Below are 11,901 nucleotides of genomic sequence, written 5' to 3'. Positions count from 1 at the left end.
AATAGCCGGTAGTTTAGTACTTTGAAATCCGCCACACATAGGACGCAATTTCAAGCTTCAACCTCCAAACTGCATTACAGTAAAATCAGAAGTTTGGAGCAAAAAAATGCACCAGAATATGTGTTACAATGAAATCGCCCCACAACTTAACCTTTAGTCATTTGTCAACCTTAAAATGTTCCTCTCTGGGAGAGTTCCCAGAGGAGGGATGTAGCTGATCACTGTGAGCTGGGGAAGTTGTGTGTGGTGTGTGTGTGTGGGGGGGGTGGGTGTAGGGTGGGCAGGCGTTTTTCATCATTAGACTTCACTTGGAAGAGGGATGCGGGAGCATAAGCCTACTCCTCTGGGAGTCTGTGAGTATTAAATACTTATTTTCTTTTTTGCATAAAGCTGGCTATTTGTATTTAAGTATTTTTTTGGTCAAGCAAAAGTTGGCCTAAAAACATTGCTTTCTGCTTTTTCCAGAATACATTAAACTGGAAGGCATTAAGTCTGAGAAGTGTAATTATTTTCTTTCTGAACATCTAATTTTCTTTCTGGAAATTAGGCATTCTGGGAAGATTGCACATAAAATGAAAGGTTAGCCTATTTTTAATATATATGGGGACAGTAATTGGAGCCATTTTTTTGACCAATGGCACCTCACATATAATTTACCTGAAGGGCGTATGTCATGCTAATTATGCAAATGTATTGTTAAGACTTAGTTTTGCTTTCCACAGGATCATTGTACTGGCTTTGTGCTGGAAATGAACCAATGTCATAGTATCTGGAAGTTGGAACCCAATGTGGTTAGAACTAACGATGATAGAGATTTACAAGAATATAAAACACATTTAATTTTTTGTTATTCTTTCCTTCTAGTCCTTTTCCTGAAAACGACATTTTTATCTTGTTATCTAAAAAAAAAAAAAAAAATGTATTGGGATTTTGTTTTAAAATACCTACACACCAGTCAACCCCCTAAACACAAGCTTTGAAGCCAAAACCACCCGCACTGCGTTATTATTCATTCATTGTAATCATGTCCTTTACACAGCACAGGAGAAGCACATAAGCCAGACAAAAAGCACTGTTGTACAAACAGATATTCATTATGTCTGTTATTAATTTTAAGTTGAAATCTGAATATTTTGCAGAACCTGACATACAGATGCGTCCACATACATCTAGCCTCCTTGTGCGTTAAACAGTCCTTCCAGTCGCGCCATGCCATGACTCAGTAGAGCAGAGCGTTTTTTGCTGCTACTTTTTATCTTCAAATGCATCTTATTTGCACAGTGTGAATAGGATGCACAAGCAACTTCTGCTGATTAAAATGATATGCGGCATGCTTATATTCTGTGTGCGACTGCCGGTGAATCTGCATGTGAAATGCTACGATAGTGTCATGGCCGCTGACACTGTAATATAGCATTTCGCATGTAGATGCACCCGCAGTCGCACACGGAACATATGCATGCCGCATATAATTTTAATAAGCAGAAGCTGCTTGTGCGTTCTATGCTAACCACTGTGCGAATAAGACACATTTGAAGCTAAAAAGTTTTACCGAAAATACGCTCTGCACTACTGAGTCACAGGGCAATCACACGTTGTGTAACGCGACTTGTAGCACACGGAGGATAGTTGTATGTGGACACATCTGTATGTAGGAAAATCAATTCTTTACAAATTGTCTATGCACATATAGGTTTGAAAGAAAACATCCCTCTGTGCCCTTTTTTTCCCAAGATAGAGCTTTAAAACAGTGTTTGCTGTACGCAAATAGCTGGACTTTGCCTTAATGTCAGACCAGGATCCAGTCATATTGTTGTTACCATATTGACATCTCTGGCTAGCCACCAATCTGTTACCAAGTTCAGTGGATTGCGGCAGTAACCATCGGGATGCTTGCGCAGTGTGACTCAGAGGCATGTGCAGTCTGAAAACATTGATCGCTTGCGTGTGGCATCGACATAGCGTGCACCTCTGATTCAGGCCCTTTATCTCATTATTTACTTCTGTCTGCGCTAAATTGCATTTTACACATTTGCAAATGTAGGTTATGACAGCTGAAGTGGTCATTTTATCCACAGAGGGAGATTCAATTGTTGCGTGGGCGTCAATTAATGAGTGCGCAGTTTTGCAATTCGATTCTTCTGGGCGCTCATTAATTATCGCCCTCTTCACGTCTTATTAGACTGGGTTTAGTCATGTAAAACGGCTAAACCTGTCTAAAGCCCTATCCACAGATTTCTTGCACATTTTTGCTTGCACCCTCCTGAGTGTGAGAACAGAAATGCCGGCGGCTATTGCGCTCAGACGGGCGCCTTAAAAAAAATAGCCGCCGGATGAAAAATTGAATCGCCCCCACAGTCTTCATACATTGCTAATTTTTCTCTTAATATATTAGTGTTTCCCGAGTGGTTCCCAAACTGCGCGCTGTGGCACCCTGGGGTGCCTCAGGCTGGTGGTCCAGCATCAAATCAAATTATTTATAGTCAATGTAATGTAAATATGTGAACACACACACACACACACATATGTGCCCTGCTAAAACATGGCGGGTAGGGAAAAAATAGCAGTGCGGCGATCACCGCCAGTGAATAGATGCATGTGCACGCCATCTATTCACACAGAGAAGGGAGAGCTTGAGGGCAGATATGCCGGGCTCGCCCCCAAGAGTGACTTAACCCCCTTTTTCGGCGCCGGACCTAGAGTGAACACTAATATATGACACTGTTCATTAATTTATGCCGTAAGTATCTCCGCACTGTTAGAATGTGTAGTACGGAGAAAGTAGAGTGCATGCTCCACCACATTGTCTGTTTCCAGTACTGGAAATGTAGCAGAGGTGGAGTTCCCCATAGGAGTGAGCAGCAGAGGCATCATTGGAGGTAAGCCAGTTTATGTAATGGCAAGTTGCTTTGAGTGATTTTTTTTTTTTATTAATTGATCATGGATGAATTTGAGATGTTACAAACAGATCTCAGGTTTCATACTGCACAGGAAAAAGAGGAGGGTAGTAGATACACTTGAATAAGGTTATAGGAGTATGAGATAGATGGAAATGTTTGTGGTGGAACGAAGGGCAAGAGCAGATATTGGGGATTGCAGGGTTGCCAGGAATATGTGAAGTGTCTTTGGCAGCCATGATTAGAAGAAGGGCAAGAAACAGGACATGCAAGATGAGGTGTGTGTGGTTTGTTTCTGCGTAAGAAGGCTAGCAAGTGTGGTGGGTGCAGGACACAAAACAGTTAATGAGTGTAGATTAGAGTGGAAGGAAACAGTGAATAATAAGAATAGTGGAGTGAGAAATAGGATGCTGGAGACAAGATAAGTGTGGTAAAATGAGCAGAGTAGATGGTAGATGGAAGGATGGTGGAGTGATGCAAGAGATGGGGGGGAATGTGGATTAGCTACAGTAGGTAGAGAGTGGAGGGGAATAATTTGCCCAAGTTATACAGGTCAATGGAATAAGTGGCAGCTACTTTACTTTGCTGACTGGGGATAATGGAGGAGGCAGTTCCTCAGTTTTGTGATGTGGTCCAGGATTCTAAGAGTTGCGTTCAGTGGGACCAGCAGCTGAGTAGAGATGGCAGTTCAGGAGATCCTTAAAATATCCTTATATTTAATGTGATGACAACCATCAATATCGTGTTGCTTACAAACAGAATTCACAAATTGTAATGCTTAACAACTGTGAGAAGAAGAAAAAGTATTAGGAAGGGCATAGAGCTGAGCTAATGGGTAGCTAACTTCAACTGCCTACTCATAAACCCAAGTGTGGGTTCCCCATGTCATAATGCGAGGAAAGCCCAAGCTTGGTCACTTATAATAATGATCACATGCTAGCAGATATGCCAACTAGGCACAGATCACTATAAAATTGAGCTATTAATGCAGATTGGCTCTCCCCTGCCTTTTCGTGACCCCTGGCTGGAAGCAGTTCCCTGTGACACCACTTAGTCTGTGGCTTCTGTATGCCCATAATAATGCAATATAGAGAATCATCATCCTGTGAAAAAAGATGTTGTCCAGAGCAACCTGATCTTTGCTTTCATTTTCTAAACTGCACAAGTAAAAACAAATCAAACCTGCTTGGTAGCTATAGGCAACATTACATTTTCTGTGCACTTCAATGTCTCCAATTATCTACTGAAAGGACCAATAAACCACACAACTGACATTTTCAGATATGAATCAGAAATAAAATATAGTGTTCAGAGATGACCTGGTTTTCCACTGCAATTAGATAAAAAATGAAAGTATTAATCCTCACTCATCCACAGAAAAGCTGATGCTCCTCCCACATCTTTAGGACATGGGATCTTATACAGATTAAAAAATGAAGAATGCAGTAAGGAGAGTTACTTTGACAACGCTGGACCTAACCAAGGGCATAAATCCACCATTCCACACAGTGCATTTCTGCACAACTCAGACTCCATTAGAGAAGCTAAACCTTCCTAACATGGCAGCCAACTTCAGGACAGAGGGAGCAGTTGGACATATAAAGAACATCAGTTATTTAATGTACATTATGAAGCTCAAAAATACTCATGGGCCTATGTACTAAGCATTGGAGAAGAGGATAGAAAGTACCGACCAATCAGCTCCTAACTCATTTTTCAAACACAGGGCTCCTGTAAAGTGACAGTTAAGAGCTGACTGCTGATACATTATTTCCATCCACTTTATCTCTCTGAAAGGTTTATTACAGCTACCCCTCAGTCTTTGAGATATATATTAATTTCAAATAGTGGCTATTTTATCACTACTATAAAAATATCACCCTGATTTAGTTGTTCTCTGCACCAATACACTTATATCTTTACCACGTACTGTATTTTGTTTCCTTAGTAACTGTTACTATGGAAACAATACATTCTTTAGCCAGTGGTTACCTGACAGCCACACTGTCCACTGAGTGCCACCATATACAGCTCAATCCACTGGCATATCATACCATATTTCCAAAGGAATTGGCAAGATGTACAACTCAGCTAGCCAGGGCCACTGGCTGTATATGGCAAATATTAGAGAGAACCCAGGGCTCCCGCGTGAAGGCATGTTTAGGCAGCACTACTATGAGCCTATGACATTGGTGCATAACTCAAATCCTGTAAGACATATTCAGGAAGGCATTTATGAAGAAGCTCTAACATTGACCAGAAACCATCACAGGAATATACCCGTTTTAATGTGGAACGTACCCAATGCTGCTAAATTAATGCTAACCACAGGGAATGAACACGGAGACTTAGATGCTGTTGGATCTTCACCATCATCTGATATATGTATACTGGCCCTAGCCATGATGGTCGCAGGTATTCCCACTGTGCCTGTTCCTGGAATAAGACAAGAGGATATGATCAAAGCAGCTCAGGAGTTTTTGCAGAGAAATTTCAGGCTGGCAACAAGCTTTGAAGAGTAAGTGCTGAGAGGAACACGTGTACCACATTAACATCAGTCAAAGCAAGAGAGGAGAGCCTGTTTCAGCCATTCATCAGATGGACAATAACTCTTTAAAATTATCAGAACTAATGGCTGCTAATACATTTTCAATCACAAAACATACCTGAATGATGTGATTTATTTTATTACTGACAAGAAAATAACATTTGGTCACTTTTTAAACTGCGAGGTATAAAAATGTACATTCTCCAGTAATTAAAAAAAGAAAGAATCGGATCTACCTTCAGCTCAGGTGAGGAAATGTTTTCTTGTAGGCCATTCAGCATACAAAACTTTAAATATATACATGTTTTGACTAGTGCGAATTATGTGCACTATATAGTTACACCAGACCTGGCCAACCTGTGGCTCTCCAGCTCTTGTCAAACTAAACGTCCCAGCATACCCTTCCACCAATCAGCTGTTAAAGCATGCTGGGACTTGTAGTTTCACAACAGATGGAGAGCCACAGGTTGGCCAGGACTGATTACACTGTGGTTCTGGAAAGTAAACACTTGTTCCAACACATTGTATAGTCATAGCGAAAATGTTTTTGTTCAGTACAAATCTCACATTAGTAAAGAGCTCCTCATGGTGTAAGACTTGCCTCAAATTCAAATGCTTCTGTAGAGTGCTTGTTACCTCGAAAACCAGACCTGATGACAAGTGAATCCTACTGTACATGCTTTATAAGTATGCCTCATCTAGAGCATGGCAGAGCAAATGAACACAGTAACATATAGCCCAGACTATAGCTTCACTTGTTCATAAGGCCCAATCCATGCATCTGCTATTTCCCTCAAAGTATTGTATCGCTTCTGAAATACGTCATCACTGCATTCTGCTAATAATTGTGAGATTTGGCTGGTCATGGAATCAACAAACAGTTGTTTTTCTGGAACATTTTGCCTATCCCCCTTTAATATATCCAGGGTGTCAGATGACACAGGAACCATAGATTCAAAACTTTCAGTATCTTTCTGCCAGGGTTTGTAAAGCATATTTGGGTGTAGTACATCCTCATCGGCACGGAGCACAGCTAAGATGTGGCGACAAGGAAGCTTTAGGCATTTGTTAAAGCTACAGGTACAGGTCTTAGGTTTTCCCCAACTAACTTCACTGGGGTTCTCAAACAGCTGAATATTAACTGTGTTTTCATTGGTCCCAATCAGTCGCACTGACTCCTGTGCGACAGCCAGCTCTTTCTGACATAGCTCGAATGCTGCAGGGATGCAGACATCATTCAGTGACTCACATATCATTGCTGCAGTTTCCAATTGCATTTCAGGTTCTGGCACTGTAGTTTCAATCCCCATATTTTTGCTATTCAGTAATGCTAACTCTTTAAGACTGCAGGCCCGTATTTCTGGCAGTGCTCGGCCCAAAGAATGCCGCTCGAGTAAGTTAGTCAAAACACTGATAGTGGAGTATAAAGAGCAGGTTTTGCTGTAGAGATCATTGAAATCACGACTCATAGCTTCCATTGTTTGGAAGTACACAAAGCAGTCACTCCAACGTCTCCAGCGATGCAGTGCCCAGATACGATCAACCAGAAGCCAGGCTGGTTTTAACTGCGTTAACATACTGGGCTTCAAGAACTGGTGTAAAATCATGTGCAATTTTCTTAGATTCGGCTCAGTTGCTGAACACATTGTGTTTTTCAGAGCATCTACCAGTAAAAGCTCAGTCTGGTCGGGTAAGGATAGGTGACAGATGGTTTGCTGGATGTGTCTGCAGACATGGAAGGCGGAAAGAACAACTTCGGCAGCAGGGAACGCCTCATGAATAGCATCAGCCCCTTTGAAGTAAGGATCCACCAGGAATATGCGAATTTCAGGCCAGCAGGGGTTAAAATTTTTCATAACTCTAAACATCTGTGCAAGGCCCTTATGGGTCTCATCCTTAGGCACAGCTATATACACAATTTTTGTCATTTCATATAATGGACCAAGGCGTGGCCCATCAGCCATAAAAGTATAAAGAGCTCTTTGCTTACTATTGTGGGAGCGGACAATCAGCAACACTTCAGGAAAATGAGCAAACACTTTGCTCATCAAGCTGGTCTGGAGGCTGACATTTTCCAGGTTTGAGCTTGATTCTTTGTTTAACTCAAAGCCAATGTGCGCATCAGGGTCTTTTTCCAAAATCTTCTTAAAGAGCTCAGAATTTTTTTGAATGGCTCCAGATGTCAGTGCTTCAATATTCTCCATCTAGCAAAAAGATTTAGCGTTAATAAGGAAATTGCTCGCTAGTTATCTTTTCAAACCATCACAACTATTTCCTAGTAACATGCAGTCCAACTACTATATCCCCGATGTGCAGAAAATAAATGTAAATAAATGTAAATTCTAGCTAGTTAAGAATTAAATTGATGTGGTGCATATATACTCCCTACAACCAGGATAGCCATAAATATCCAGGCTGCTATATATAGCGCATATTACTGTAGCATCCACCATTGCAAACAAAAACACAAATATTTTACTCATGTGTGCCTATTCATTACAAATAGAAGTGAACATTAAACAGACTACATGTGTCTTCCCAGGTATTGCTGAACAACAAATCCCAGCATCTCCTCCAGCCTCTTGCTAGCAGGCTATGCTGGAACTTGTAGTTCAGCAACAGCTCGAAAAAAAATGTTTCCTAATGAGTTAGATAGGTGAAGCAGTCCCTCTCCCCTGATAATATACGAAAATAAAGAAGCAGAAACATCTATGTGTGTACTCCTGCATTTACCTCGCACGGTGATCGGTGTCACTATACTGGGAGAATTACCCCAGCCCCTAACATGCAGACAGCTCTAGGGATTCAGCCAGCTGTAAACTCCCGGCAGAGGCAGCATTAACATCCGGGTTACTAGGAGGTTAGCATTCTTCTAACGGCAATGGGTCAGGTGACTGCAGTAGAAGTCACATGATACACAGAGGGACTGGGAGAGAGGGAGGGCCGTGCTGCTGTGTGTATTATCTGTATCTACTCCAGGGTAGCACAGGGATGGCTGGCTGCTAGAACAGTTTCTGGGCCTGTGTAGCTGATAGCACTGCAGCGAAACTTGACTATTAAAAAGTGTAATGTGGAATACTAATCTGCTGTGCAGAAAGATATGCTTGAGAAAACCTGTAGGACAGTGAGAGGCATGTTTAACCCCTTTGCTGCTGAGGAAACATAGAATTTGATGGCAGATAAGAACCACTTGGCCCATCTAGTCTGCCCCTTTTCATGTATCCTTTAGGCAACTTCAACCCAATTTACACCTTACGTCTCGCTTAAGGATACTATTCTTGGAGTGGGGCTCGTCCTCTGGCTATACAGTAAAGCTAGGTTCACACTAGAGGATAGGTCTCCAGATCCCGCGGATTAGGCCGTCATATCGTCCACATCGGCCAGTGTGTACCCACTATGCGCAACCATGTGCGCTCCCGCGGGTCGTTCATCGGGGTCATTACATCGGCCCTACATGCGGATGCCGGCATAGTGGATGGAGCCGGTGCTCGACATATTGGGCAGGCAGTCACTGCATTGACTGATAATATCAGGCATCGCATCACTGGGTACACACATCGGTAAGTTTGTACCCAGCTTTAGATTACAGAAGACGAGCTGTACGCTTCTTCCGGAATGAGGGTCAATGTAAATTTAACTAAACTGTCCCCCTCTGGTCCTAACAACCCCCTGTCACTGGTGAATCCAGCAGACAGAGCAGCACAGACCTGGCTGCTGCAGGACAGAGCTTCCCGTCAATATAGCAACCAGCAGCCGGTCATGTCACGCTGCTGCAGGAATCTGGGTAGAGATCCGGGCACTAGAGCGTGACTTGCAGCAGGTGTCCCCTGGCTGTGTCTGTGTGCATGAGACGAGCGGCGGGCATATTTCAGAGGACCAGCCCCCATCAGAAAGTACCACGTGTGATCCCTGGTATTCTGGCAGTGGATACATCACTATTCACTGGTCACAGTGGTTACTGGGGTGCGTCGTCTGCCTGTAGAGTCTGTCAGGGAAAGAGTTACCTGGATCCCCCTCCTGCCAGTGAATGATTAGGCTGGGTGGAGCAGTGAGATGTGTGTCCTACAGGCAGAGCAGGCTCCAGGCAGTGATCGAGCAGAGCAGCATGGGCAGGTAGGAATAGCACGAGGAGTGGTCACGGGGACACCAGACACATAGGACATGCGTGTCTGTTGGTACAAGCTCTCAGGGTGCCATCTACATGGACATGTTACATATATGTGTGTGTACTTTTCCTATAACACTGTCCTCATACATTATATATACATGATGTCTGGTAGCTTTGCCTCTAGAGAATTGGGGTATTTAGAGAAAATCTGACGGTTCACTGCGACTGGAAAGCACACGCCCTGTCCTACTCCCGGCAGTCCCCGACTGAGAGATGAGGGGCAATGATGCTTAGGGGTAAATTTACTAAAGTGAGTTTTTAGAAGTGAGTTTTAGAAGAGATGTTGCCCATAGCAACCAATAAGATCTATTTAACTAGCACCTTCTAGAAAATAATAGCTAGAATCTGATTAGTTGCTATGGGAAACATCTCTTCTAAAACTCACTTCTGAAAACTCTCACTTTAGTAAGTTTACCCCTTAGAGACACAAAGTGGGAGGCTGTGAGAAACAGGTGGAGGTTGAAAGACAGAGTGAGGGGGAGGCTGAGAAACAGGGTGAGGGGGAGTCTGAGGGCCACGGAGGGGAAGGATGAGAGACACGGGAGGGAGGTTAAGGCTGGAATAACAAAACTGGAGTGCTGGGGCAGGAGGCTGGAGTTACAGGGCAGGAGGCTGGAGAGATGCAAGGGAACAGAAAGCTTAAGACACATGGGGAGATAGGGGACAGGAGGCAGGAGTGATGGCGCAGGAGGCTGAGGTGTTGGTGCAGGAAGTTGGAAAGACATGGCTCAGGAGACTTCAAAGAAAGGAGACTGGAGAGACACAAGGGGCGGTAGGCTTGAGGGTATATATGGGGAAGGAGGTGACTGGGTGCACGAGTCTGGTTGAACTTATGTTGTATGCTGGTCACATAGGTTATATTCCTACACAAACAGGCATCTTCCAGACCATGTGATCTACTTGAATAGTGAATACTAACTGAAGACACTGCCCAGGGAGAATCAGTTTCTTTAGAGGTTCCCACAATATAGATAAGGTGTATTTGGAATGGAGAGGAATGCTTCCAGAGTGGTGAGAAATGGGTGACATGCCCGTTTTGAATGGCCACGGCCCTCGTGACACATGACCACACCTGTTATGTCATCTAGAGTAGCCCCATCTCCCTCTGCGCGCAGTGTACATTAGAGACTGCAGAGAAGAGGACCGGGAAAAGGAAGTGAAGTATATCCGGACAAGACGAGGTGAAGATGGAAGAGGGCGGATACTGGGGGAGCTGGGGAGGGGGTGGGAAGTGACCCAGCAGATGCCAGGTCCATTTATTTGCTAGTGACCATACAATTGCAAAAAAAATATCACTAGTTTAACATCATGATGCCAGCAGAAATCTTTAAAAGCAGTAAAACTTGAGGGTGATCTCCACATATGAGTTCAGATAACAGGCCGCTAGGTTTATTTAGAGAGACACCTACAATCAAGATGTGTCACAATTTCATCCAAATGTACCTTGAATTCCTAATATATGCATTTATATGACAAAGTATAGGAATATCAAGGAAAGCTCTTGTAAGGGCCACTTGAGCAGAACGATATTCCTTATCCTGCTCCCTTCTTATTTTACTAACATAGGAAATAATATCTCCGCAGATTACCACTTTGGCAGTTTGCCAAAAAAAAAGGGTGTCGGTTTGTAAGTGATCTAAATTGTTATGTAAACAATTGTCCCAGGCTGTTTCCAACATTGATTTAAATTGCCTTTGGAATGTGCAGTGCATGATCTTAAAGATTTAGGGGCATATCCAATTACCGCGGGAATTCACCCCCGAGTAATTGTGGCTCGAAAGTCCCACAACGCGGGGTTAAGCTATTCAATAAAATAGCTTATTCCCCGCACTGTTAAATCGGCTCTCGCGTGCGGGAACACAATGTTTCCGCGAGAAATGCAGAAATAGTGTGTTATAGCCTCTCGCGTGAGGCGGGAAAAAGCATTTTGACGCGGATTTTACCTCGCACCAAAATGAGTTCAATTTAGCAGGGATTCGCACGCGGTGTCTCGGGGACACCCGCTCGTGGAATCCCTGCTAAATTGAATCCCGACCAACACGAGAATTAGCCACGGGGTAAACATCGCGGCTAATTAAATATGCCCCTTAGGTGGACCGAAGCTCTGTGTCTCTGCCATCGATGGCAAAACCATCAGTAGTAAACCATTGATATTTGTAAACACTGGGGCACAAAAAAAAAAAATTGTTTTTCTTGCCAAGGATTTAAGAACGGTTTGAGAGTACTCGCAGGTCCTATTTTCACATTAGATCTTCGCTATAGCTGAAATTCAATTATTTTCTCCATTT

The 11,901-nt window shown here is 43.2% G+C and overlaps 1 protein-coding gene across 3 annotated transcripts; it reads right to left on the bottom strand.

The window, feature by feature from the left end:
* Positions 1-240: 240 nt before the first annotated feature.
* Positions 241-8,361, bottom strand: ZSWIM1 (zinc finger SWIM-type containing 1). 3 transcript variants are annotated; one of them, XM_088481916.1, is made up of 4 exons: positions 8,179-8,361; positions 7,436-7,649; positions 5,199-5,333; positions 241-899 (listed from the first exon to the last, which is right to left on the bottom strand). In XM_088481916.1, exons 2-4 carry the CDS (start codon positions 7,647-7,649, stop codon positions 799-801), a joined length of 450 nt encoding a protein of 149 aa, XP_088338042.1. In that variant the 5' UTR covers positions 8,179-8,361; the 3' UTR covers positions 241-798. The 3 variants fall into 3 exon arrangements, with proteins under 3 accessions (XP_088338042.1, XP_088338044.1, XP_088338041.1); XM_088481918.1 differs by lacking the exon at positions 241-899 and adding an exon at positions 2,664-4,227; XM_088481915.1 differs by lacking the exons at positions 241-899; positions 5,199-5,333 and having other exon boundaries at positions 5,563-7,649; positions 8,179-8,347.
* Positions 8,362-11,901: the final 3,540 nt, after the last annotated feature.

The sequence above is a fragment of the Taudactylus pleione genome, unplaced genomic scaffold (genome assembly GCF_031769625.1).
Source record: "Taudactylus pleione unplaced genomic scaffold, aTauple2 ptg000279l, whole genome shotgun sequence".
NCBI lineage: Eukaryota > Metazoa > Chordata > Amphibia > Anura > Myobatrachidae > Taudactylus > Taudactylus pleione.
Note: the sequence above shows the minus strand (reverse complement) of the source record. Positions and strands in the feature narration are given on the sequence as shown.